The 22012-nt window shown below is 41.3% G+C and overlaps 4 protein-coding genes across 5 annotated transcripts in view; 2 read left to right on the top strand and 2 right to left on the bottom strand.

The window, feature by feature from the left end:
* Positions 1-22012, top strand: part of LOC146521164 (protein NLRC3-like) — a 482659-nt gene that overhangs the window by 1154 nt on the left and 459493 nt on the right. The window lies entirely within an intron of this gene.
* Positions 1-22012, bottom strand: part of LOC146521193 (protein NLRC3-like) — a 111668-nt gene that overhangs the window by 85825 nt on the left and 3831 nt on the right. The gene's annotated exons all lie outside the window — the stretch shown is intronic.
* LOC146521195 (protein NLRC3-like) lies at positions 11131-11970 on the bottom strand. Its single transcript, XM_085146666.1, has one exon. It carries the CDS (start codon positions 11830-11832, stop codon positions 11131-11133), a length of 702 nt encoding a protein of 233 aa, XP_085002792.1. The 5' UTR covers positions 11833-11970.
* Positions 12578-20531, top strand: LOC146521194 (uncharacterized). The gene is made up of 4 exons (XM_085154556.1): positions 12578-17935; positions 18046-18277; positions 18375-18512; positions 18635-20531. The coding sequence occupies exons 1-4, from the start codon at positions 17805-17807 to the stop codon at positions 18752-18754; spliced, it is 621 nt and encodes a 206-aa protein (XP_085010682.1). The 5' UTR covers positions 12578-17804; the 3' UTR covers positions 18755-20531.

Genomic DNA, 22012 nt, shown 5'->3' with positions numbered 1-22012 from the left:
GGCAAGTATGCAAGATATGAGTTTGTGCCTGTTTCTTTCCAAAGAGTCAGCACTCAAACGACGTGGGAAAGCTATTCGTCAAGCTCAAAAGTCACAAGCAGCATGTAAAAGATAAAGAAAAATCTTCATCTGAAGAAGTGGCAAAGAAGATAAACAAAAAAAGACACGAAAAGGAACGATATGCCTGCTGTCATGAATTTCGAATGAAAAAATTACAGACTGTGAAAACTCAATATGCTGAAAACTATCATCACCATAAACAAAAACTGTTATCAGCCAAAGATTATTATGCAAATCCTCATATTCAAGAGAAGATAAAAGCCCACAATGTGAAGAGATACCAAAATGATCCTCATTTTCAACAAAAAAAGAGACACTACATTATCAGAAGATATACCACAGATCCTGAATTTCAAATCAGACAGAAAAAATATATGGTTCAGAAGTAAATTACGGATGTCAGCTTTCGAACCAGAAAGAAAAAATATTTCAGACAGAAGCAATATCTGGTCCAAAGGTACAACACGGATACTGACTTTCGAAGCAGACAGAAAAAATACATGGCCCAGAAATACAGAGAGGATGATGTCAGACAAAGGAAGAGGGCATACATAAGAACAAAATATGCATCTGATCCAAACTACAGGCACAAACAACAAAAATCAATTCATGCCAGATATCATAATGACTCATAATTCAGACTGCACCATATACAGCGCTGTGCCCAGTACCAGAGACACAAAATGGCTACCAAGCCCATACATGGGGCTGTTGTTTGTGTACCATCAGATGTGGAAACCACAGTAAACTGTCTTCCCAGACCTAGCAATGAAGCCCAGCTCCTGCAGGTACAACTGAAAAGACACATAAGATTCAAAGGATACCAACACTTCTACACTGTGAACATGAAGAATGTGTTAGCACGATTATCAAAGCTAAAAGAGATGCATTCAGAATACAAAGATGTATCTATTGATGATGAAGCTACTTTTGCTGATCCCACAAATAATCAGATAATTGAGACGGAACATGACACTGCTCATGCAGATATTCAAGATGCACTACCCAGAAACTTCGACCACCAAATTGTACCAGAAAGAAGAACCACTGAGGATACAACAGCTGGACTGCTTGAGACATGTCATGATGTAAATGAACTAATGGAGCCTGAACAGTCAAATGGAGAGCCATTACAAGATATGGAGAAAGAAAAGGAGGAACTTCGACCTGGTCTTGTTCTAGACACCTGTATGCAACCACCAGATATAGCACAGGAAAAGCTACCTATTCTTTGCACAGTTTGTAACAGAAACATACATGGCTACAAACAGCATGTCCATCCAATTGCGCAAAGGAAAGGCAATCACCAAGGATGGACGTAAAATTTGTAACAGAATGCTTCAAAATAAAGACGAAGTGGAGAGACTGATAAATAACAAAGATGCAACACGATTCATGAAACCTCTGAGAGGTACTCCAGCCTATTGGGAGAAGGCACTGAAAGATCTTCATGCTATGGTCAGACAGTTAGGAAAGCCAACTTTTTTCCTGACATTTTCAGCCGCTGAAATGAGATGGCCTGAGGTTGTTGAGGTCATAAAAACTCAACAAGGTGAACAAGTGGATTTTTTACAACTTGACTCGAACACAAAGTGTGATATTCTCCGAAGCAACCCTGTGACTGTGATGCGATTGTTTGAAAAAAGAGTCAATGCACTAATGACAACACTGATCCTGTCCCCGGCACAGCCCATCGGTGAAGTAGAAGATTACTTTTATCGAGTGGAGTTTCAGGTCAGAGGAAGCCCTCATATCCATTTACTGGTTTGGGTCAAAGATGCACCTAAATTTGGAAGCGACCTTGAAGACCACGTGTACAAATTTATTGACAAGTACATAACATGTAAGATACCTGACCAAAATGCCGATCCTGAACTTTACAAAATTGTGTCTGAGGTTCAAGTCCACAGCAAAAATCTCTCCAGATCCTGTAAAAAAAAGGTAATGTGTCATGTAGGTTTGGGTTCTCCAAACTACCCGTAGACCAAACAATGATCATTTTCCCAAGCCCAGATGGTGACGATGATGACGATCACAATGATAAGCAGCATAGCACAAGTAAGAAGAAAGGCACAAACAAAAAAGAAAAGCAAAAAACCAGACAAATGCCATCCCTCTTTTGAATAACATGGGTTATATTCAAAAAAGAACAACAGGGAAACCTGCAATAATCAGATATCCTCGGTTCTCAGAAAAGAAAGAACCAGAAAAGTTTTATGGCAGACTACTTAAACGTTATTTTCCACATCGATCAAATGATGACATTAAAAACACAAAATACCCCACATCCGAACAGTTCTACAAAAGTGGACGAAAACATGGTTTTTGCAGTATGGCCAATTGTTACCTTTAACAAAAAGCATTATGAAAGCCATGGCAAAACCATGGAAAGGGCACTGGAACAGATTGAACAACAAGGCCCACTTATCAATGCATGGAACACCTTTGCATCTGAGGTTGAAGTAGATCGTTTAGAGTGTGTGGCCCAACGACAATCCAGACATGACACTGACGAAAATGAAATGGACATTGTTCCTGACTACCAAGTCAGTGGTAGCAGCAGTGGAACCATGCCAGCAATCATAGCACCAAAGCTGAGCCCAGACTTTGTCAGAAAAATGTACCAAAGTCTGAATGAAACCCAAGCATCCATATTCTACGCAGTGCGTGAGTGGTGTTTCAAACTTGTGTGGGGTCACTGTCCTGAGCAGTTCTTTTATTTTGTCTCTGGAGGAGCTGGCTGTGGAAAATCACATGTTATCAAGTGCATATATGAGGAGGCAACAAAGATTTTGCACCAACTCCCCAGATTCCTTGACCAAGCAGACATGTCCTACCCTGCAGTACTGCTGACTGCATTTACTGGCACTGCAGCTTTTAACATATCTGGGAAAACACTGCACTCTCTGCTAAAGCTGCCAAAATCTTTTATACCGCCTTATCAGGGACTGGGGAATGCACTGGATGAAGTGAGAGCTTCATTTTCAAATTCAGAGATTCTGATCATTGATGAGATATCTATGGTTTCTAAAGAGCTTTTTGCCTACATCCACTGGAGACTTCAGCAGATCAAAGGAAACAAGAAACCTTTTGGTGGGATGTCTATCCTTGCAGTAGGAGACTTTTACCAGCTGCTTTGGAAAAGCCAAACCACTCTGTTTGTACGAGGACAATGTCCTTGATCTCTGGAAAGACTATTTCCACATGGTCAACCTGACAGAAATTATGCGACAGAAAGATGATCATTCTTTTGCTGAAGTTCTGAACAGGATAAGAGTGAAGCAAAAAACAGATTCTCTTGAAGCCGATGACAAAGCCTTGCTCACACAGGCTATCCATGATATAAAAGACTGTCCATCTAATGTATTACACATTTATGCTACAAACAAAGAGGTCGACAAACACAATTCAGCAACTGTAACTGCTCTTCATTCTGATTTCATAAATATTCAGGCAGAAGACTACAGAAAAGACCCACGAACGGGTGAGATGGTCCTCCTGGCAGAAATGATGAAAGGCAACAAAAGAGATTTACCTGATAACATACAAGCTGCACCTGGAGTGTGTGTTATGATTATTAGAAATTTGGATGTTGAAGATGAGCTTGTTAATGGGACATTTGGAACAATCACGAACATTGTGACAGCCACACAGGATGGACCAAAAACTGTGAAACTCATTGGACTCACGCTGGACAATCAAAATTCTGGGCAAAAATATCGCAGTAAAATACAAGGATCCTCAGACAACCTGGTATATATTGAGAAATGTGAAGAATGCACAATTAAAAAAGGAGATGTTTGCAGGCAATTTCCAATCAAGTTGGCCTTTGCATGTACAGCTCACAAAGTACAAGGCATGACAATGGACTCAGCAGTAGTATGCTTGAAGCGTGTTTTTGAACCTGGAATGGCCTATGTTGCACTCAGCCGCACAAGCTCACTTAAAGGACTGTACATCACAGACTTTGATGAAAAGAAAATCTATGCTGATCCTGCCATCACAGATGCACTCAAAAATATGAGACATGCATCATTTGAGAATGCAAGACCACTGTTGCAATTCTTAAAATCAGTAGTTCCCACAGTCCCCACGTTGACAATTATCTACCACAATGCACAAGGTCTCCCAACTAACATGGAGGACATGAGATGCCACCATGAACTCAGCCTTGCTGATGTTTTATGTATAACAGAAACACACTTGTCTGGATCATCTGTTTCTCCCCACTTCCAGCTGGAACAATACAACATGGCCACACGCAACAGACACGTCTCTTACACAAACCATACAGACATGGCAAAGGTAAATGGCGGTGGAGTTGCAATGTACTACAAGACAATTATTACAGCTGAGTCTCGAAAATACCTGCAAAATGTGACTGACCTTGAATTTGTTGTTGTCAAGGTTGAATCGCCAGTCACAGCTTTGATTGCAACTGTATACTGGCAGCCAACTTACAGCCACGTGAGGTTTTTACCACAAATGCAAAATCTTTTGGACTCATTGGAAATGATAAATCACCAACCAATTATTGTTTGTGGAGACTTCAATGAGGACCTTATGAGCACAGGAAAAAAACCCATCCATGAACTGTTTCAGTCAAGAGGATATGCACAACTTATTACTGCTTCAACTACCGAAAAAAAAAACACACACTGATTGATCACCTTTACATATCACAGCCATACGCCTGCCTCCAATCAGGTGTTCTGAATACATATCACAGTTATCACAACCCCATTTATTGTGTTATTCACTAAAAAAAATGACTGCAAGGGTATGACGCATATGGACTTGCCAAGTGTGGGCTGTGTCGCCCATTCCTGTCAACCCTGTGTGAATGAGGACCTGCTGTCTCAGTGCAGTGTGACAAAGACCCTGCCCAATAAAAGGAAGATTGTAGGCCATTTAAACACTCCCCATTGGCCTACTCTCGACTAGAAGTCATACAGATGGACCTAAATATGAATATCAGCACCTACAGCAAGATGTACAGATGAGTCCTCTTGTAACATTCTTTAATGTACTTCTATTTTATTAATTCCTATATACTCTGAACCAAATTTGTTCAAAAATAAATTCAATCATGTTCTCTTCTCACTCAACGGAACAGCAGCCTCTACATGGTGCGAAGCCTACTGCAACAAAAACCTGATCTTAGAGTCTTTGCGGCTGAGCACACTCTACCAGCAACAGTGATAGCTCACCAGTGGGAGCTGATAGAGAAGACTGCTAATGTGCTCTCATCCATTGAAGAGCTTACCAGACACGTGAGCAGGGAGACTGCAACTGAACCTGATGTGCCATAACAGGTCATTTGTATTTTTGTTTCTTACTTTATATTGTAACATTTATTGATATTGTTTGAAACAAACTATAATATCATCCATTCATAACTCCTCCGGTGTGTTCTATCCAGTGAAGGCAGTGAAGAAGCCCTACACTGATGTGGAAACTGTGCCACTCTTCTAGAAACCAGCTACAAGGTTGGGCAGGTATAGTAAAATTAAAACGCACCTTTTGTACAACATGTTTATATACAGTCAAGTGATCAAAAGACACCAGTATTAAGGCAATTTCATTTTTACTTCCTGTTTAATTTTTCTACTGTTACTCTTGTTTTTGCAATTATTTATTAGAACTTCATGACTAGGCAGTTGACTAACTGAAGAGCTGCGCTTTGTGATGTCTCTTATTTTATTATTTTATTATTTTAAATTGTATTTTAAATTTTACTTTTGTCTGTTTCTAGCTGTTTTCGCAAAGTCAGCCAACCTCTTGCTTGCAAAGGAACACCTTATCTAGAAGTATCCGTGAGTACCTCATCAGCAGAAACTGAAGTGGAGACCTACAGTACCTCTCAGAGAAAAACGCACACATGAGAAAAGCGACCCACTTCAGTACTGGAAAGAACATCCTAATCTGTTTCCCTCTATGGCTGCTGTTGCGATCACAGTGTGCCCCCTGTAGCTCTGTGGACAGTTTTTGATTTGTTTACATCTCACCCCAACCGGTCGCGGCAGATGGCTGCCCCTCCCTGAGCCTGGTTCTGCCGGAGGTTTCTTCCTGTTAAAAGGGAGTTTTTCCTTCCCACTGTCGCCAAAGTGCTTGCTCATAGGGGGTCATATGATTGTTGGGTTTATCTATATACATTAATGCTTGTATGCTTTTCATTTATACTTTTGCCTTACTCTTTGGTTCATAATATAAAGTTATTGAAATTGATTCTTTTTCCTTTTTTTGTTTTATCTTGTTTAAATGTAATACATTATTGTAAATATTGTTTGTACAAAATGTAGTTTGAATAAGGTAAGATACCTTTATTAGTCCCACACGGGGAAATTTCACAATTTGAATGTGGTATTTTCCCTTTTCACATTAAAATACCTTTGGAATGAAAATTGAATGCCGCTTAATGGACTTTTTTTTTTCCTACCAAGAAAACTTACCTCGGTTTACAATATGCAAGACTGTTCACTTTAAACAACTCAAAACTGTAAATTCTAAATTGTAACTTCTCTTGAACACCTGAGACTTAAACATATATTTATTTTCTTATTTCTTTTATATCTATTTACTTCTTTTGTAATCGTGTAACTGAAGCCTCTTTCTCTCGTCTCTCTGTATGCTGCACTGCATATAGCAGAGATCACAATACAGCTTACTTTGATTTAACTTGAAAATCAGCTGTATTCCATTTCCCTCCCTCATGTGGTATGAATAACAAACTACAGTCATGTTGCATTTTGCTCCCTCGAGTGTTATAAATGGCAACCTGCACTAATTGCACCACATTAAAGGCAAACCACACTCATTGGCAGCGGCATAGGCACACTTAAAATTTCTTTTGAAATTTTTGCTTTCTAGTTATTAGAGGCACACTTATTACTATTCCTCGGATTTATTATTCTTCATTTTATTAAGTGTGTCTATGCCAAGAGGCACACTTATTACTATTCGTCGGATTTATTAAGTGTCCCTGTGCCAAGAAGAACACTTATTACTATTCATCGGATTTATTATTCTTATTCCGCAGTTTCCGCTTCAAATTTTGTGACGTAACTCACACCAGAGTTTTGAGACAAGCTTCATATATGTTATATCATTTTGTGCGGCTGGATCAGGAATGGTGTGCTATGACTTTTGGTGTTTATTACTTCTATAGTTTTTTAAATATTAATATTTTAATACAGGTTTTTGCCCATTGAAATGAATGGGGAAGTTTTTTCCCACTTCATTTGTGGTGTGTTGGCGCTCTCTAGTGGTATGCCGGGAGTGGTACGGCCTGTCTACCCTTATTTGGATTACTGTAATGACGACAATATCAACAGCGCACACAGCGTCGCTTTTTTCAGGAACCATTGGAATTTTTAAGGTTGCGCAAACCATTGAATAGTTAGGGTAATCGCAAGGGTGTATGCTTGGTGGAAAACTCCATATTCCACAATTCATAGCACACCTCTGCTGAGTCAAATAATGGTGGCCACCTCTTCGTTTTATATATTGCTTTTCTTAGTGTTTCTAGGTCACAAAATAAACTTTTAAGATGTTTTCAGGCGAGAATGTAGCTGTGTAAACTTCAAATATCTGTTCGTTTCATCAAGACATCCCATATTAGCAAAAGTTCCCTTACGATGTTGCTGCCGCATGGCAGCTAGCCGGCTGCTAGCGCCCCTTCGCTGAAAAGCACCCAGGCTTGGCTTACAGTGAGGCGGGTCACACTCGTTTCATCCCCCGGTGTCCCACAAAGACCCTGTGTCTCAGCTGGACTTATTTTTCGTTTATATGGGCCGATGATTCATTTATTCATCTTAGTAACGGTATAAACAGTGAAAGGTGGTGGATTGTCCAGATGCTGGTCGATGTGGAAAAATAACTGAGTTGATTGGTGGTGGCTAACGCGGAGCTCCAACAGAGGGAAGCCAGCCACCGGTGTATGAGAGAAGACATGCGGGAGCCGAGCGACCGGGCCTCGCTTACACCGAGAGCGGTTCTCTGTCTCGCTTCACCCCCCCCTCTCGCCGCCGGTATGAGTGTCCGGTGAACTGAATTTCAGGTAAGACGTTATGTATATTTTCGTTGTGCTGACTTATTACAATCAGTTACAATAAGTCGTCCTGCGTGCTAGCTAGCATGACAGTCTTTCTATACAGCTGGGTGGGTGCTGTGTTACTGATGGTGAAATTTATTGTATTCATAAGGTTAGTTAGTAGAATTGCCAAACGTCCCGTGCAAACGGAATCATCCCTCATTCAGAGAAAATATTACGCGTTTTGTATTGAGCTGAAAAGGAACACAGTTTGTCCCGTACTTCAGGTAGAATGGAAGAAGACACAAAGCTGGATTTATTCTGTTGTTATGCAGCCTCCCCTGTCATTCTCTCACCTGTTGCAACTTCAATCATGAAACTGATCAATGATCGGCTTTTCTCTCTTGTTTGTTTATCGCTAAACAACAGCAGCACATTTAAGCTTGATCAGCTGTTGTTAGAATTCATTTGATTTTAATTTCTAGTATCAGCTGATGTTTGCTGGAGCCACAGCTGTAAAAAGGGCTGGTCCAAACCAGGAGATGTCCTTACTGAATCATCAGAGCTGAACTCCAATGTAGAGGTCTGGGCATTCCTCGCTGCACTGTACAGCATACACCACATTGTTAAGTCAAGTCTGTGTTTTGGAGTTTTGTCTTTCGGGTGAACCAGTTTTTGTCTGAGCGTGTTGCTGGGTCTGAAATGCACCGGGATGTCATGCTTGGAGAAAACCCTCCTGAGTTTCTCAGATACACCGGCTACATAGGGGATGACAATGTTGTTGCGTCTGTCCTTCTTATCCTCCCTCACTGGTGTCTGATCTTCTTTTCTGTGCCTCTTTGCTGACTTTAAGTACGCCCATTTAGGATAGCCACACGTTTTGAGTGCTTCCTTTACATGTGTGTGTTCCTTCTTTTTTCCTTCAGGCTTAGAGGGCACATGTTCTGCCCGGTGGTGTAGGGTCCTAATTACTCCAAGTTTGTGTTCCAGAGGGTGATGGGAGTCAAAGAGGAGGTACTGGTCCGTGTGTGTGGGCTTCCGGTAAACTTTATCGGAAGCCTACAATGACCTGGATGACTGAGAACCTTCACAGACATGAATGTTACGTTATGTATATTTTCGTTGTGCTGACTTTTTACAATCAGTTACAATAAGTCGTACTGCGCGCTAGCTAGCACGATGGAGTTTCTATACAGCTGGGTTGGTGCTGTGTTACTGATGGTGAACTTTATTGTATTCATAAGGTTAGTTAGTAGAGTTGCCAACTGTCCTGTGCAAACGGAATCGTCCTGCATTCAGAGAAAATATTACGCGTTTCGTATTGAGCTGAAAAGGAACACAATTTGTCCCGTACTTCAGGTAGAACGGAAGAAGACATAAAGCTAATAATAATAATAATAATGGATGGGATTTATATAGCGCTTTTCAAGGCACCCAGAGCGCTTTACAATACCACTATTCATTCACTCTCAAATTCATACACTGGTGGAGGCAGCTACAGTTGTAGCCACAGCTACAAAACGGCTGGTCCAAACCAGGACATGTCCTTACTGAATCATCAGAGCTGAACTGGTGATGGAGAAACAGGTTTACCTTTTAGGTGACATGAATGAGTTGAAGGGAAGTTATGAACTGTTTCTGAGAGACAAATAACACCAAGCTCCTTTTCTGTGTAGCTGACAGCTTACAGCTTACAACCAAAGTTTGTATAATAATACACAAAATTGGCTGTAGACCATTGTTAATCATTCAGAACACTGTGTAAAAATAACAAAAGTGAATGCAAACGTGCATAAATATTTATTTTATGTGTTTAATGTGTGTGGCAGCGCGTGGTCTGCAGTGCTGCTGCAGGGGAGGTGGACCCACCTGAGCGGCATCTGCAATCACGCCTCTCGGGCGTAAAGTCTGTGCTCTCTCGGCTGTTTTTTTGGTGTGTGTCAGGCTGTGAGTTGAAAAGCTAGAGCCGGCTGTGTGGGTACACCAACCATGTGTAAAAAGTGTTCAATAAAGTAATGCTACAAAGCGTGTTCATGCAAACATTGTCGGGTCTACCGTGGTACAATGGGACTTCTGCTCATGAACCTCTGTGCACAGCGTCTGCAAATCGGGGCTGTACGAAGTCACCTCATCTTTACACAAAACTGTAAGCTGTCATCTGTGAGGCAAGAGCGGTGTTTGTTTTTACCATAGTTCATGGTGGAGAATGGCTGCTCTGCTGAGTATTGCTCCCTGTAGCCGTATGAATGGCAAACTACACTGATTAGCAGCGGCATAGGCACACTTAAAATTTCTTCCGAAATTTTTGCTTTCTAGTTGATTATAAGATTTTAAGCGATCATTTTAGCAATGAGTTCATATTTACTCACAGAGCTTTGTTGGAGGCTTTGACCACTGGCAGCAGCCTAAGAAGAGCCTCCTCTGAAGCAGAGTATTTCTTCAGGTCAAACACATCCAGATCTTTTTCTTCTGACAGTAAGATGAAGACCAGAGCTGACCACTGAGCAGGAGACAGATTAGTGTAGGAGAGACGTCCTGATCTCATGTACCATTGAATCTGCTCCACTAGAGGACTATCATTCAGTTCATTCAGACAGTGGAAGAGATTGATGCTTTTCTCTGCAGACAGATTCTCACTCAGCTTCTTCTTGATGTACTGGAATGTTTCCTTATTGGTCTGTGAGGTACTTCCTGTCTGTGTCAGCAGACCTCATAGGTGAGTCTGATTGGTCTGCAGTGAAAGACCCAGGAGGAAGCGGAGGAAAAAGTTAAGGTGTCCATTTGGACTCTGTATGGCCTTGTTCACAGCACTCTGGTGGAGAGATTTTAAATTGTTTTTTTTTTTCAAATATCGTTGATGAAGGTCATATGGACATGAAGAGCAGCCAGAAACTCCTGAACACTCAGATGGATGAAGCAGAACACCTTGTCCTGGTACAGTCCTCTCTCCTCTTTAAATATCTGTGTGAACACTCCTGGGTACACTGAGGCTGCTCTGATATCGATGCCACACTCTCTCAGGTCTGATTCATAGAAGATCAGGTTTCCTGATTCCTGATCCAGCAGAAGACTGGGATGTAGCACATGATTTGGAGGCTTCGTGATGTCTTGATGTGGGAGATGATCCTGCTGGCCTGCACCTCATCTCTGAATCTCTTCCTGAAGTACTCCTGCTTCTGTCGGTCAGTGAACCCTCTGACATCTGTCACCATGCCAACACAGTCAGGAGGGATCTGATTGGCTGCTGCAGGTCCTGTGGTTATCCAGAGACGAGCAAAGGGAAGCAGTTCCCCCCTGATGAGGTTTATCAGCAGCACATCCACTGAGGTGGACTTTCTATGATCAGTTATGATTGTAGTTTTGTGGAAGTCCAGAGGAAGTCGACACTCATCCAGACCATCAAAGATGAACACAACCTGGAAGTCTTCAAAGCTGCAGATTCCTGCTTCTTTGGTTTCAGTAAAGAAGTGATGAACAAGTCCCACCAAGCTGAACTTTTCCTCTTTCAGCACATTCAGCTCTCTGAAAGTGAATGGAAAAATGAACTGGATGTCCTGGTTAGCTTTGTCTTCAGCCCAGTCCAGGGTGTACTTCTGTGTTAAGACTGTTTTCCCAATGCCAGCCACTCCCTTTGTCAGCACTGTTCTGATTGGTTCATGTCTTCCAGGTGAGGTTTTAAAGATGTCTTCTTGTCTGATTGTTGTTTCTGGTCTGTCTGGTTTCCTGGATGCTGTTTCCATCTGTCTGACCTCATGTTCATCATTGACCTCTGCAGTCCCTCCCTCTGTGATGTAGAGCTCTGTTTAGATCTGATTCAGAAGGGTTGGGTTTCCTGCTTTAGCGATCCCCTCAAACACACACTCGAACTCATTCTTCAAGACAGACTTGAGTTTAAGTTGACACATTTGAAGAGTTTCTGAATTAAAAACTGAGATGATTAGTCTACTATGGTCTATACATTGCCAACAACTTATATCCATTTATTTGCATCTTAATAACTTTTGTTTAAATCTCATTAGATGTTTGTGTAGCATATGAGTTATACTTTTGAATTTCACCAAACCTGCTCTGTTTAATTAAATGTCAATTCATTAAATGTTGGATTTTTGACAATAATAAGAGTGACACCACGAAATCAAGCGTGGGGATGGTACTGACTGCGAAGCATTGCGCCTTCAAATACAACCATGTATAGGGGAGTGTTGTTGTTATGGATATTGTTATAGTTAGGGAAGAGTATCCCCAGTTCTCTGTTTATGTATATACCTGTGTCTGTTGTTTTATAGAATGGTTGTATTGAACCATCATTACCATCTGTTGCACAGGTACTAAAGAGATTTAATTGAACTCATTTTTTCCGATAAAAAGACCACTGTAAAATTCAAGACTTTGTGTATGTGTATATGTATATGACGACGCCCCCCCCCCCAACAGCACTTTTGAATGTATGTCAGCATGGCTGGAGATAAGTCACTGGCATGTTGCTCTCACGTAATGAAAATTTATTAAGACCTTAAGCTGCAATTTGGAACATAGCTGACTTGCTGCATTTTCGTCTGTTGTTAACGAACTTGTTGGGCATAAGTTTTGTAGAGGACGGAGTTTGCTAATTTAAGTTTTTTAATGTGTTTTAGCCCGAAGATGCAGCTGTAACACTAGCATGCCAAGCTAGCCTGGTCGCTAGTGGCAGGTGAAAGGAATCGCTGCGGTATTCAATTAGAGCGATTAGAGCATGCTGTAGGTATTACAGGTACTGTGCTGCAGTGGTTTGTATCATATCTATCTAATAGACTCCAATTTGTACATGTAAATGGAGAGTCCTCTTCACACACTAAGGTCAATTATGGTGTCCCACAGGGTTCGGTGCTTGGACCAATTCTGTTTACATTGTACATGCTTCCCTTAGGCAGTATCATTAGAAGACATAGCATACATTTTCACTGCTATGCAGATGACACAAAGCTCTATCTGTCCATGAAGCCAGATAACACACACCAATTAGTTAAACTGCAGGAACGTCTTAAAGACATAAAGACTTGGTTGGCCGCTAACGTTCTGCTTCTTAATTCAGATTAAATGAGGTTATTGTACTCGGCCCTGAAAATCTTAGAAATATGGTATCTAACCAGATTCTTACTCTGGATGGCATTACCTTGGCCTCCAGTAACACTGTGAGGTACCGTGAAGTCATTTTTGACCAGGACATGTCCTTCAATGCACATATTAAAAAATATGTAAGACTGCTTTCTTCCATTTGCGCAACATCTCTAAAATTAGAAATATCCTGTCTCAGAGCATTGCTGAAAAACTAGTTCATGCATTTATTACTTCCAGGCTGGACTACTGTAATTCATTATTATCAGGATGTCCAAAAAACTCACTGAAAAGCCTTCAGATAATCCAAAATTCTGCAGCAAGAGTACTGACAGGGACTAGAAAGAGACAGCAGATTTCTCCTGTATTGGGTTCCCTTCATTGGCTTCCTGTTAAATCCAAAATTGAATTCAAAATCCTGCTCCTCACATACGAGATCTTAAATAATCAGGCCCCATCTTATCTTAATGACCTTGTAGTGTCATATCACCCTATTACAGCACTTTGCTCTCGCACTGCAGGCCTACTTGTTGTTCCTAGGGTATTTAAAAGTAGAATGGGAGGGAGAGCCTTCAATTTTCAGGTTTTTCTCTGTATTTATTAATGTAGGGTCATCCTACAATATAAAGCGCCTTGAGGTGACTGTTGTTGGGATTTGGAGCTGTATAAATAAAATTGAATTGAATATGAACCATCCTCACACGTCATCTAAAGCTCTGTCACCATCGAGCGATCTAGTGAACTAAACCAACCAGGTGTTCATTCAATAGAGCTCAGACTTTAGTCATACTGCAGAGGTATAGAGAAACCAGAGCTCTGATTAGTCACATCAGGCTTAATTGTAACGGCCCTATTGGCATTTCCGGAGACCAATTAATGAATTCTTACCTTTTGATGAAAGTGATGAAGCTGCATGGGCAGAAGGACTTCCTGTTGGAGGAAAGTTCACCTTGAGTAATAAATTGGTCTTCAAAAAAATGTAACTATGACATTTGTACTCAATTATTTGAGAAGGAAAGACAAAATACAAAGTCAGACTAAAACACTTAAATACATTTATAAAATAAGTAATGACAACATCACATCCAAGATGTAACGCACTGCGAATGGATGCCCTGGTACTTCAGTGCGTTACATCTGTCATGTTTTTGTGCATAATTTGTGTGTCTGGACACTCTGGATATTCTTCAGAGAAGAGCTTCTTAACTACAGGACTAAAACACCTTTGGTTTTCTTCCAGGATTTGTCGCATCTGCAATGGATTTACTACAGATTTTTTGGCTGCTTCTAACAGCTTGGATGGGTTTAGGGACACGGGACTGCTACAGAGTATAGCTTCAATAAAGACGTGGGCACTGCTAAACATCAGCACTCTGAGAAGATGCAGCAGCAGATCTCAGAGAACGACTCGGCCTCTTTATGGAAAATTTTTTGGAATATCACCAACTACAAGCGTAAGATCCTCCACTCCACTGACGACTTGCTCTTGGCTAACACCCTTAATGACTTTTACTGCCGTTTTGACGAGCCATCAAGCAGCCTTCACACCTCCAACGGCCCCACAATAGAGACACTTTGGACACTCATTCCCTCAGCCTTCAGATGTCCACCACGTCATTCAGCAGCATCTGGACTCCCCTGGGAACCTACGCCAGGATCATGTCTGTGGACTTCAGCTCTGCCTTCAACAATATCCTCCCAGACCATCTCCAAGGCAAACTTTCCCAGATGAACGTGCCTGATTCTGGCTGTATCCCAATTCAGGGTCTGCAGCCTTAAAGTGTGCAGCCTTAACGGTCCACAAGGGCCGTGTACTCAAAGACCGCTAAGGCCGGAAGTGAGAGGCTTGTGAAATGGGACGGTCTAGCCTCCGTCACACTGCCCAGGTTGGAAACGTTTCATACAGCTTTATTTGATAGAAATGAAGGAGAAAATATTTTGTTCATTTGTTTGTTTGTTTCTACATGAGCTTTGATTTGATAAGTATCTGAGGCTGAGACCACTGGACTGTGAAATCATGATTATTGGGCTTCATTTCTGTACTGAAGAGTCGTTTTAAGATTAGCTAGTAAATAAGAATTACCTAATGTTGCTCATGAAAAGTCATCTTACTTTGGTAATGTAAATATAATATGGCCAATATTAAAGTTATTATTTCAATCATTATTAGTAATTACAGCAGTGAATGATCTCTGTTTCAAATACTGAGCTTCAGTAAAGATTCAAGCTGCATTTATTTATATTTCCTGTCACTTTAAATCTTTACTCAAAGACAGGTTCCTTTGACACTGTATATATATTATGTATAATAGACAAATATTGTTCTTTTAATATTTTGGCATTACTAAATTTCTCTCAATGCTTACTTTTAACATCCATGGAATCATCACATTCTCTGTAAGATTAAGGTAAACTATTTAACGGCGTATATTTTGAAGTAAAGGCTTTAAAACCAAGCTGATGCTGAAAGTACAAACACCACTAATGTCACATAACTTAGCAGACAAGTGGCCAACAGTGATGTTTTAATGTTCTTAATTATTAAACATTTGCACATAAATAAGTGACATAATATTCAGTACTTACTTTTAAAAGTTTACTCTTCGGGTGCCCTTCGTCTGCCTTTGTTTTTTTTTCCGGCAAAGTCATCCACGCCACCGCCGCGCTATGCATTCTGGGATATGTTGGGCCAGGAAATTCAGGAAAATGAAGGACGCATTTGAGGGCCGCATTTCGAGCAGCCTTTGAATTGGGACAGCCTTCGGCGCGCTGCTGTGACGTAATCTGCCTTAAAATGCTGCCTTTAAGGCTGCATTTTAAGCCTTAAAGGCAGCACACCCACCAGTCTGTCAAGCTAATTGAATTTGTTGATGACACCACTGTTATCGGACTCATCTAGGAGGGGTATGAGTCTGCCTACAGGATGGAGGCTGAACGTCTGGTGTCCTGGTGCAGCCACAACAACCTGGTGCTGAATGCCGCGAAGACAGTAGACATTATTGTGGACTTCATGAAGCACACAGACCCACTCCCCCCATAATGCTGACTGACACCCTCATCACCACTGTGGACTCATTCCACCTCCTGGGTACCACCATCACCAGGACCTCAAGTGGGAGCCCACCATCACCTCTAGGGATAGGAGTTGAGAACCGGTTCCCACTGTTTCAATTCCTTGGAATTGTTTGCCATTTTGTTTGGAATTTTTGCAAACGATTCCCTTATCAATTCCAGTCGCCTCGAATGACGTCACCACGTTGCGTAGCATCTTTTACCCAGTAGGAAACATGGCACCTAAGTGGCACAAACGCTCAAAAGTTTGGTTACACTTTATGAGAAAGGATGACAACAGGGCAACATGCAATACTTGCAAAGTAGATATTTCATTTAAGGGGGGACACACCTCGAATATGCAAAAGTATTTGCTCACAAAACATGGGATGGCTTTAAATGAATATCATGTTTTTGATCCGCTCCGGACTAGCGAAGCTCAACCCAGCAGCAGCGGTAGCGTTTGCATGTCCTCTCCTGTTAATACTGTAGGTAACTAATCAACTAACATTGCATATTATGTTAGCAGGATTTGCTTTATTACAAAACCTGCTATTACTATGAATTGCATTTAGGTGACCATGACAAGAGAGACAGAAAGAGTCTGGCTGGCTCAGATGCTGGCAGTTCTCGCTGCAGTCTACAGTTAGCTTCTCCTTTCACAGAGGCAGGGAAAAGTAAAATGACCCAGGCCAGGATAGACGAATGTCACCGAGCAGTACCTAAGTTTGTGGTAAAAGGCTTGCACCCATTTGCCACAGCAGATGCCCCCGAGTTTCGGTAAGTGAATGTGTAATTGTAGCCTAAGTCAGGGAATGTCAATGTTGCATCTCCTCTTACCAGATGTTTCATCCGTTTCCATTGCTATATCTTTTAGAGAAATGATAAAGACTGATCCCTAAGTACAAAGCCCCAAACAGAGACAGTTTAACCAACCACTTGATCCCTGCTTGGTATGCAGTCAAAAAGGCAAATGTGATTTCTCAGCTGAAACATGTGTTGAAGGCAGCCATCACTGCAGATGGATGGACAAGTTTTAGTCAAGATCATTACCTCACAGTAACGCTGCATTATGTCAGGAATGGCCAGACTCATGAAAAAGTCCTCAAAACCAAGCCAGTGTACCAGGCACAGACAGGGACAGCTGTAGCAGAGGAGATTGATGAGATCTTGGAGGAGTATGGTATCAAAGACAAGGTTGTGGCAGCCACTGTTGATAATGCAGCCAACATGGATGTAGCTGTCAAAAAGCTACAAATTCTCAAGTTTCCATGCTTTGCATACACCCTGAGCCTTGGAGCTCAGAAGCTCTACAACTGTCCTGCCATTTCCAACTGGGCGGCAAGAATTCGCTCTGTGATTGTATGGATGAAGAGGTCCTTCATGGTGAAAGTGGTCCTTAAGGAGATGCAAGAGTTGCTCAGTAAGCATAGTAAATAGTTTTTTTTAAGATTGTGTATATTATAATCATTAGATCATGATCAAATTAAATTTATAAACTAAGATAAGGAATATTACATTAGCATTTAAGTTGTGAACGTGTTACCCCTCAGAGCTGCTCAAGCATATGCTGCTCCTAGATGTAAAGACCAGATGGAACTCTTTGTATATGATGATGAAGAGATTCTGCGAGCAGTTTCCTGCCATCCAGGCTGCAGCCATCGATCCACGGATAGAAAAGTCCATGGAAAAGGAAAGGTGAGTAGTATTGAAAACTAATGATAATAGGGCTTAATTTGGACTCAGGTTTTATTTTTGTTTGTTTTATGCAACATATCTGTTGTATTTTTGCTTTGTTGATATTGCAGGCTGGCTAAAATGAGCAATGATGACTTAAGAAAAGCAAAGGAGTTTGTGGTACTCATGCGGAAGCACTACACCTCCACACTAGCAGTCTCCAGTGACAAAAGTCCGACCTGTGGTGAGATTTTGCCCATCCTGCAAAAGCTACAGCAAAACTACACCTTACAAGAAGATGACTCTGCCTTCACAAGGAGCATAAAGGAGAACATTTGGAAAGATCTTTCCAAACGATACCAGGTACAATTGATGATTTATTTATCCTAAATAAAATGACAGTTATAAATACTTAAGGTTAGTCATGATGTCACATGTTCCTCCCTCTTAAAAATTTAAGGACGCTGATATCAAGAGCTTCCTGGAGGAGGCCACCATCTTGGACCCCCAATTTAAATCCAAAGTGGATAAGGATGAAGTCTTGCACAGGATCAGGGAAGCAGCAATTTCAGCAAAGACAGAGGCAGGAGCAGATGAGGTATTTCAATATGACGGTGTCTTTCACTGTAGCACATTTCCATTGTGAGAGTGAGACCCTTCATCTATGGATCTGTGGTACTTAGTTTGATTTGTTTGTTTATTTGTCACTTTCTACTGGAGCACCTGGAGCAAGGAGACACACAGGGAGAGTTGTTCGAAGATGACGATGAAGAAGACTATGTAAATTTAGTTCATTGTGATGATAATTTAAATGTCATGGATTGTTCATTTTTTGCTTAATTTTTTATCATTTCCATTTAATTTCAGGCACCATCAGTAAAGCAAAAAAAAAAAAAAACGGCCTTGGAGGAACTCTTTAAAGAGGAAGACAACGAGCTGCAGTCATTCCAACAATGGCAGTCCGTTCTTTCCCTGGCCCAGAGAGTGGATCAGGAGATCCAGCTGTATAGAAGCCTAACCCCCATCCCCTGCAAGGATAACGCCACCCTATGGTGGTGGAGCAAGAGAGAGACTCTGCCCCTGCTGGCTGCACTAGCTGAAAGGGTTCTGTGTGTGATGGCATCCTCCACCCCATCTGAGAGGGTGTTCTCCACAGCTGGAGAGACCATAAGTCCAGAAAGATCACGTATTCTTCCTGAAAAAGCAGATTTTTAATTCTCCATAGTTGATGGATGCATAATTGCACAGTGCACAGTTCCACTGGACTTGAGTTGATTGTATTTTTTGCTGGCTGATAGAGTTTTATTTTTGAGTGCCCAGCTCATATATACTTTTAAAAAGGAGAGTGTAAATGTTACTGGACATTCTTGTGTAATTGCCACTGAATAAGTTATGTTATACTTTGTTATTGCTACAGAAGAATATTTATTTTACTATTATTGTATATTTACAACTTTTTCTTTCTGGGGACCTCGTGGCACCCCATCGAGGAGCCGTAGGCTGTGGATCTCTTAAGATCTCACTGTTGGGTTTGTAAGGTCATGCTACTCCTACATTTCTGTCTTGTTCAAAGAGAAGATATAAAACAAAGTTCAAAGCTAATCGACCTGTGTGCTCTCCTTTTTTAAAAATAAGAATTGATAAGAGAATCGATATAGAATCGAATCGTTAAACCAAATCGAAAATGGAATCGGAATCGTGAAAATCTTATCAATTCCCATCCCTAATTACCTCCGTCATAAAGAAGGCCCAGCAGAGGATGTACTTCCTGAGGCAGCTGAAGAAATTCAGCCTGCCAGCACGGACGATGATGCAATTCTACAGTGCAATCACCTCCTCTATCACCGTGTGGTACGCTGGAGCCACCATCAGGGATAAATAGAGACTGCAGCATGTTGTGCGCTCTGCTGAGAAGGTGATTGGCTGCAGACTCCCATCTCTGCAGGACCTGTACACCTCCAGGACACTGGGGCGTGCAGCTCGGATCTCAGCTGACCCTTCTCACTCTGGACACAGTCTGTTTGACCTGCTCCCCTCAGGCAGGAGGCTCCGGTCCATTCACACCAGAACCTTCGCCATAAGAACAGTTTCTTCCCCTCTGCTGTTGGACTCATGAACAATAACCATATGACTGTTCACACCACTAAAACATGACCCTACGCTGTGTTCACTGCATCATTCCATCTTTGCACTGATAACCACCTGCGCACATGTATATATCAATCTGCTTAGCACTTTTTATTTTTGTGTTTATTTAAGCGTTGTCTGACAGTATGTTTTGCACTAAGTGCTGCAGCAATTTCCTAATGTTGTAAACCTGCTCAACATTTGGCAATAAAACCCTTTCTGATTCTGATTGTGTCAGCAGTGTTTGACTTTTTTTTTTCTCTTACTGACCTTCTTTCAGCCTCCCTAAAATTGACCTCGCCACCTCCATCACATTGTCTGAATACACCTGCACCATCACTTCTACTGTTTTCAGTTTGTTTGCGTTCTCCAGCTGGAACTTAGGGAAGTCAGCTCCAGGTTCATACTGCAGGTAAAAGTGGAAAAGCTTCAGCTCCTCTTCTCCCAATTTCTTCAACATTTCCAGCAGCCGCACAGGTGAGGGCTTCTCCATCTTAAACATGAAATCATGTGAACAGTCAGTCTCATTACATCTACTTTTTACTAATTTAATATATTTCACAGCAGATTACATGTTTGATTATTTAAGATTTACTTAGGATTGATTTTTTTTTTCTGGATGGATTCTTCTGTGATGGGAATAACATCACAAACTGCATGATAAAGAATCAATAATGAGACCTTATGTCTGTGAAGGTTCTCAGGAGACCTGATATAATACGAACTGACCCCAAAACACCAAAGGATTGTTAAAAGAGAATTGTGCAGAACTAAGTGTAAGATCTAACTTTAACTCTAACACTGCTGTTAAAATGTAAATGAAATAAAAACTGATTGAACTGATCAAAGTGTCAACAGAATACAAAGAGAGCTTACAGACTTTAGAAAACTGTTTAAAATCAGCTGAGTGAATAAAAATGTAATATGAATTCAAATAAAGAAAATAAAAGCAGACGACACAAGAAAAAAAGGAAGACTCAAATTAGGTCTGTGAAGGTTCTCAGTCATCCAGGTCATTGTAGTTTAAGGAGCTTGGAAAGAAAAGCGTCTGGACTTTAAGTTGCTTGAAGACGTTTCACCTCTCATCCAAGAAGCTTCTTCAGTTCAAGGGTCAAATGGTGGAGAGTCCCAGATTTAAACCCAGTGGGAGTTTCCCACTGAGAGGGACAAAAGGTAATGCTAATGCTAAGGTAACGCTAATGATCCTCTACCTAATCACATGAGCCAAGGTGTGAAAACGGGTGTGGGTCACAATCAGCCAGGGTTTCAGTTTCCTGAGTTTAGATGGCCCTCAATTAGCCTTATCAAGAGTTATTCTTTAGCCTGTTTAACATGAGGTTTCTAAATCCGGAATCTGGTACCAAGGAATTCATTATAATAACAGTTATAATATAATTATCTGATGACAGGTTAACTCTGGTTCTTGGAGATATTCTCAAGCTCCTGTTGAATCTAATGAGCTAGTTCTCCTCTGTAAGAGCAGACAAACACACAGCTGAGCTTAAACTTTGGCCACTGAGGGCTACACTCACAGACTGGAGCTGATCACTCGCTCTAAAACACAAACATACAGGTTTCACACAAATCCCATTAACTCTGAATATCTTTCTTCTGGTTTCAGGTGGAAATGTCTCATGCTCATTAAACTATTCATCCTTGTCCATCCAGCAACACCTGAAACATCTGAGTGAAAGTTCCTCCCTACACTGTGTTTGAAGCAAAGCACAAAGGAGACGCCTGCTGGAGCAGCTGGAGTGCTACAGACACTCTTCACTACACAAACACCTCCTACAACATCCACAGCTAGAAGCACATCATTGAACACCTTCAGTAGAGCAGACTCTGTGCTGTGGAAGGCCCTTAAACCAGACTGATATTTGTCCAGAATATTATGCGTGTCTAAGAATGAGGATAATTGGTGGAGGACAATCTTCTCAAGAGCCTTAGACAAAAATGGCAGCTTAGAGATTG

Source organism: Neolamprologus multifasciatus, chromosome 3 (assembly GCF_963576455.1).
Source record: "Neolamprologus multifasciatus chromosome 3, fNeoMul1.2, whole genome shotgun sequence".
NCBI lineage: Eukaryota > Metazoa > Chordata > Actinopteri > Cichliformes > Cichlidae > Neolamprologus > Neolamprologus multifasciatus.
The sequence above is the reverse complement of the archived record's forward strand: the minus strand, read 5'-3'. Positions and strand labels throughout refer to the sequence as shown.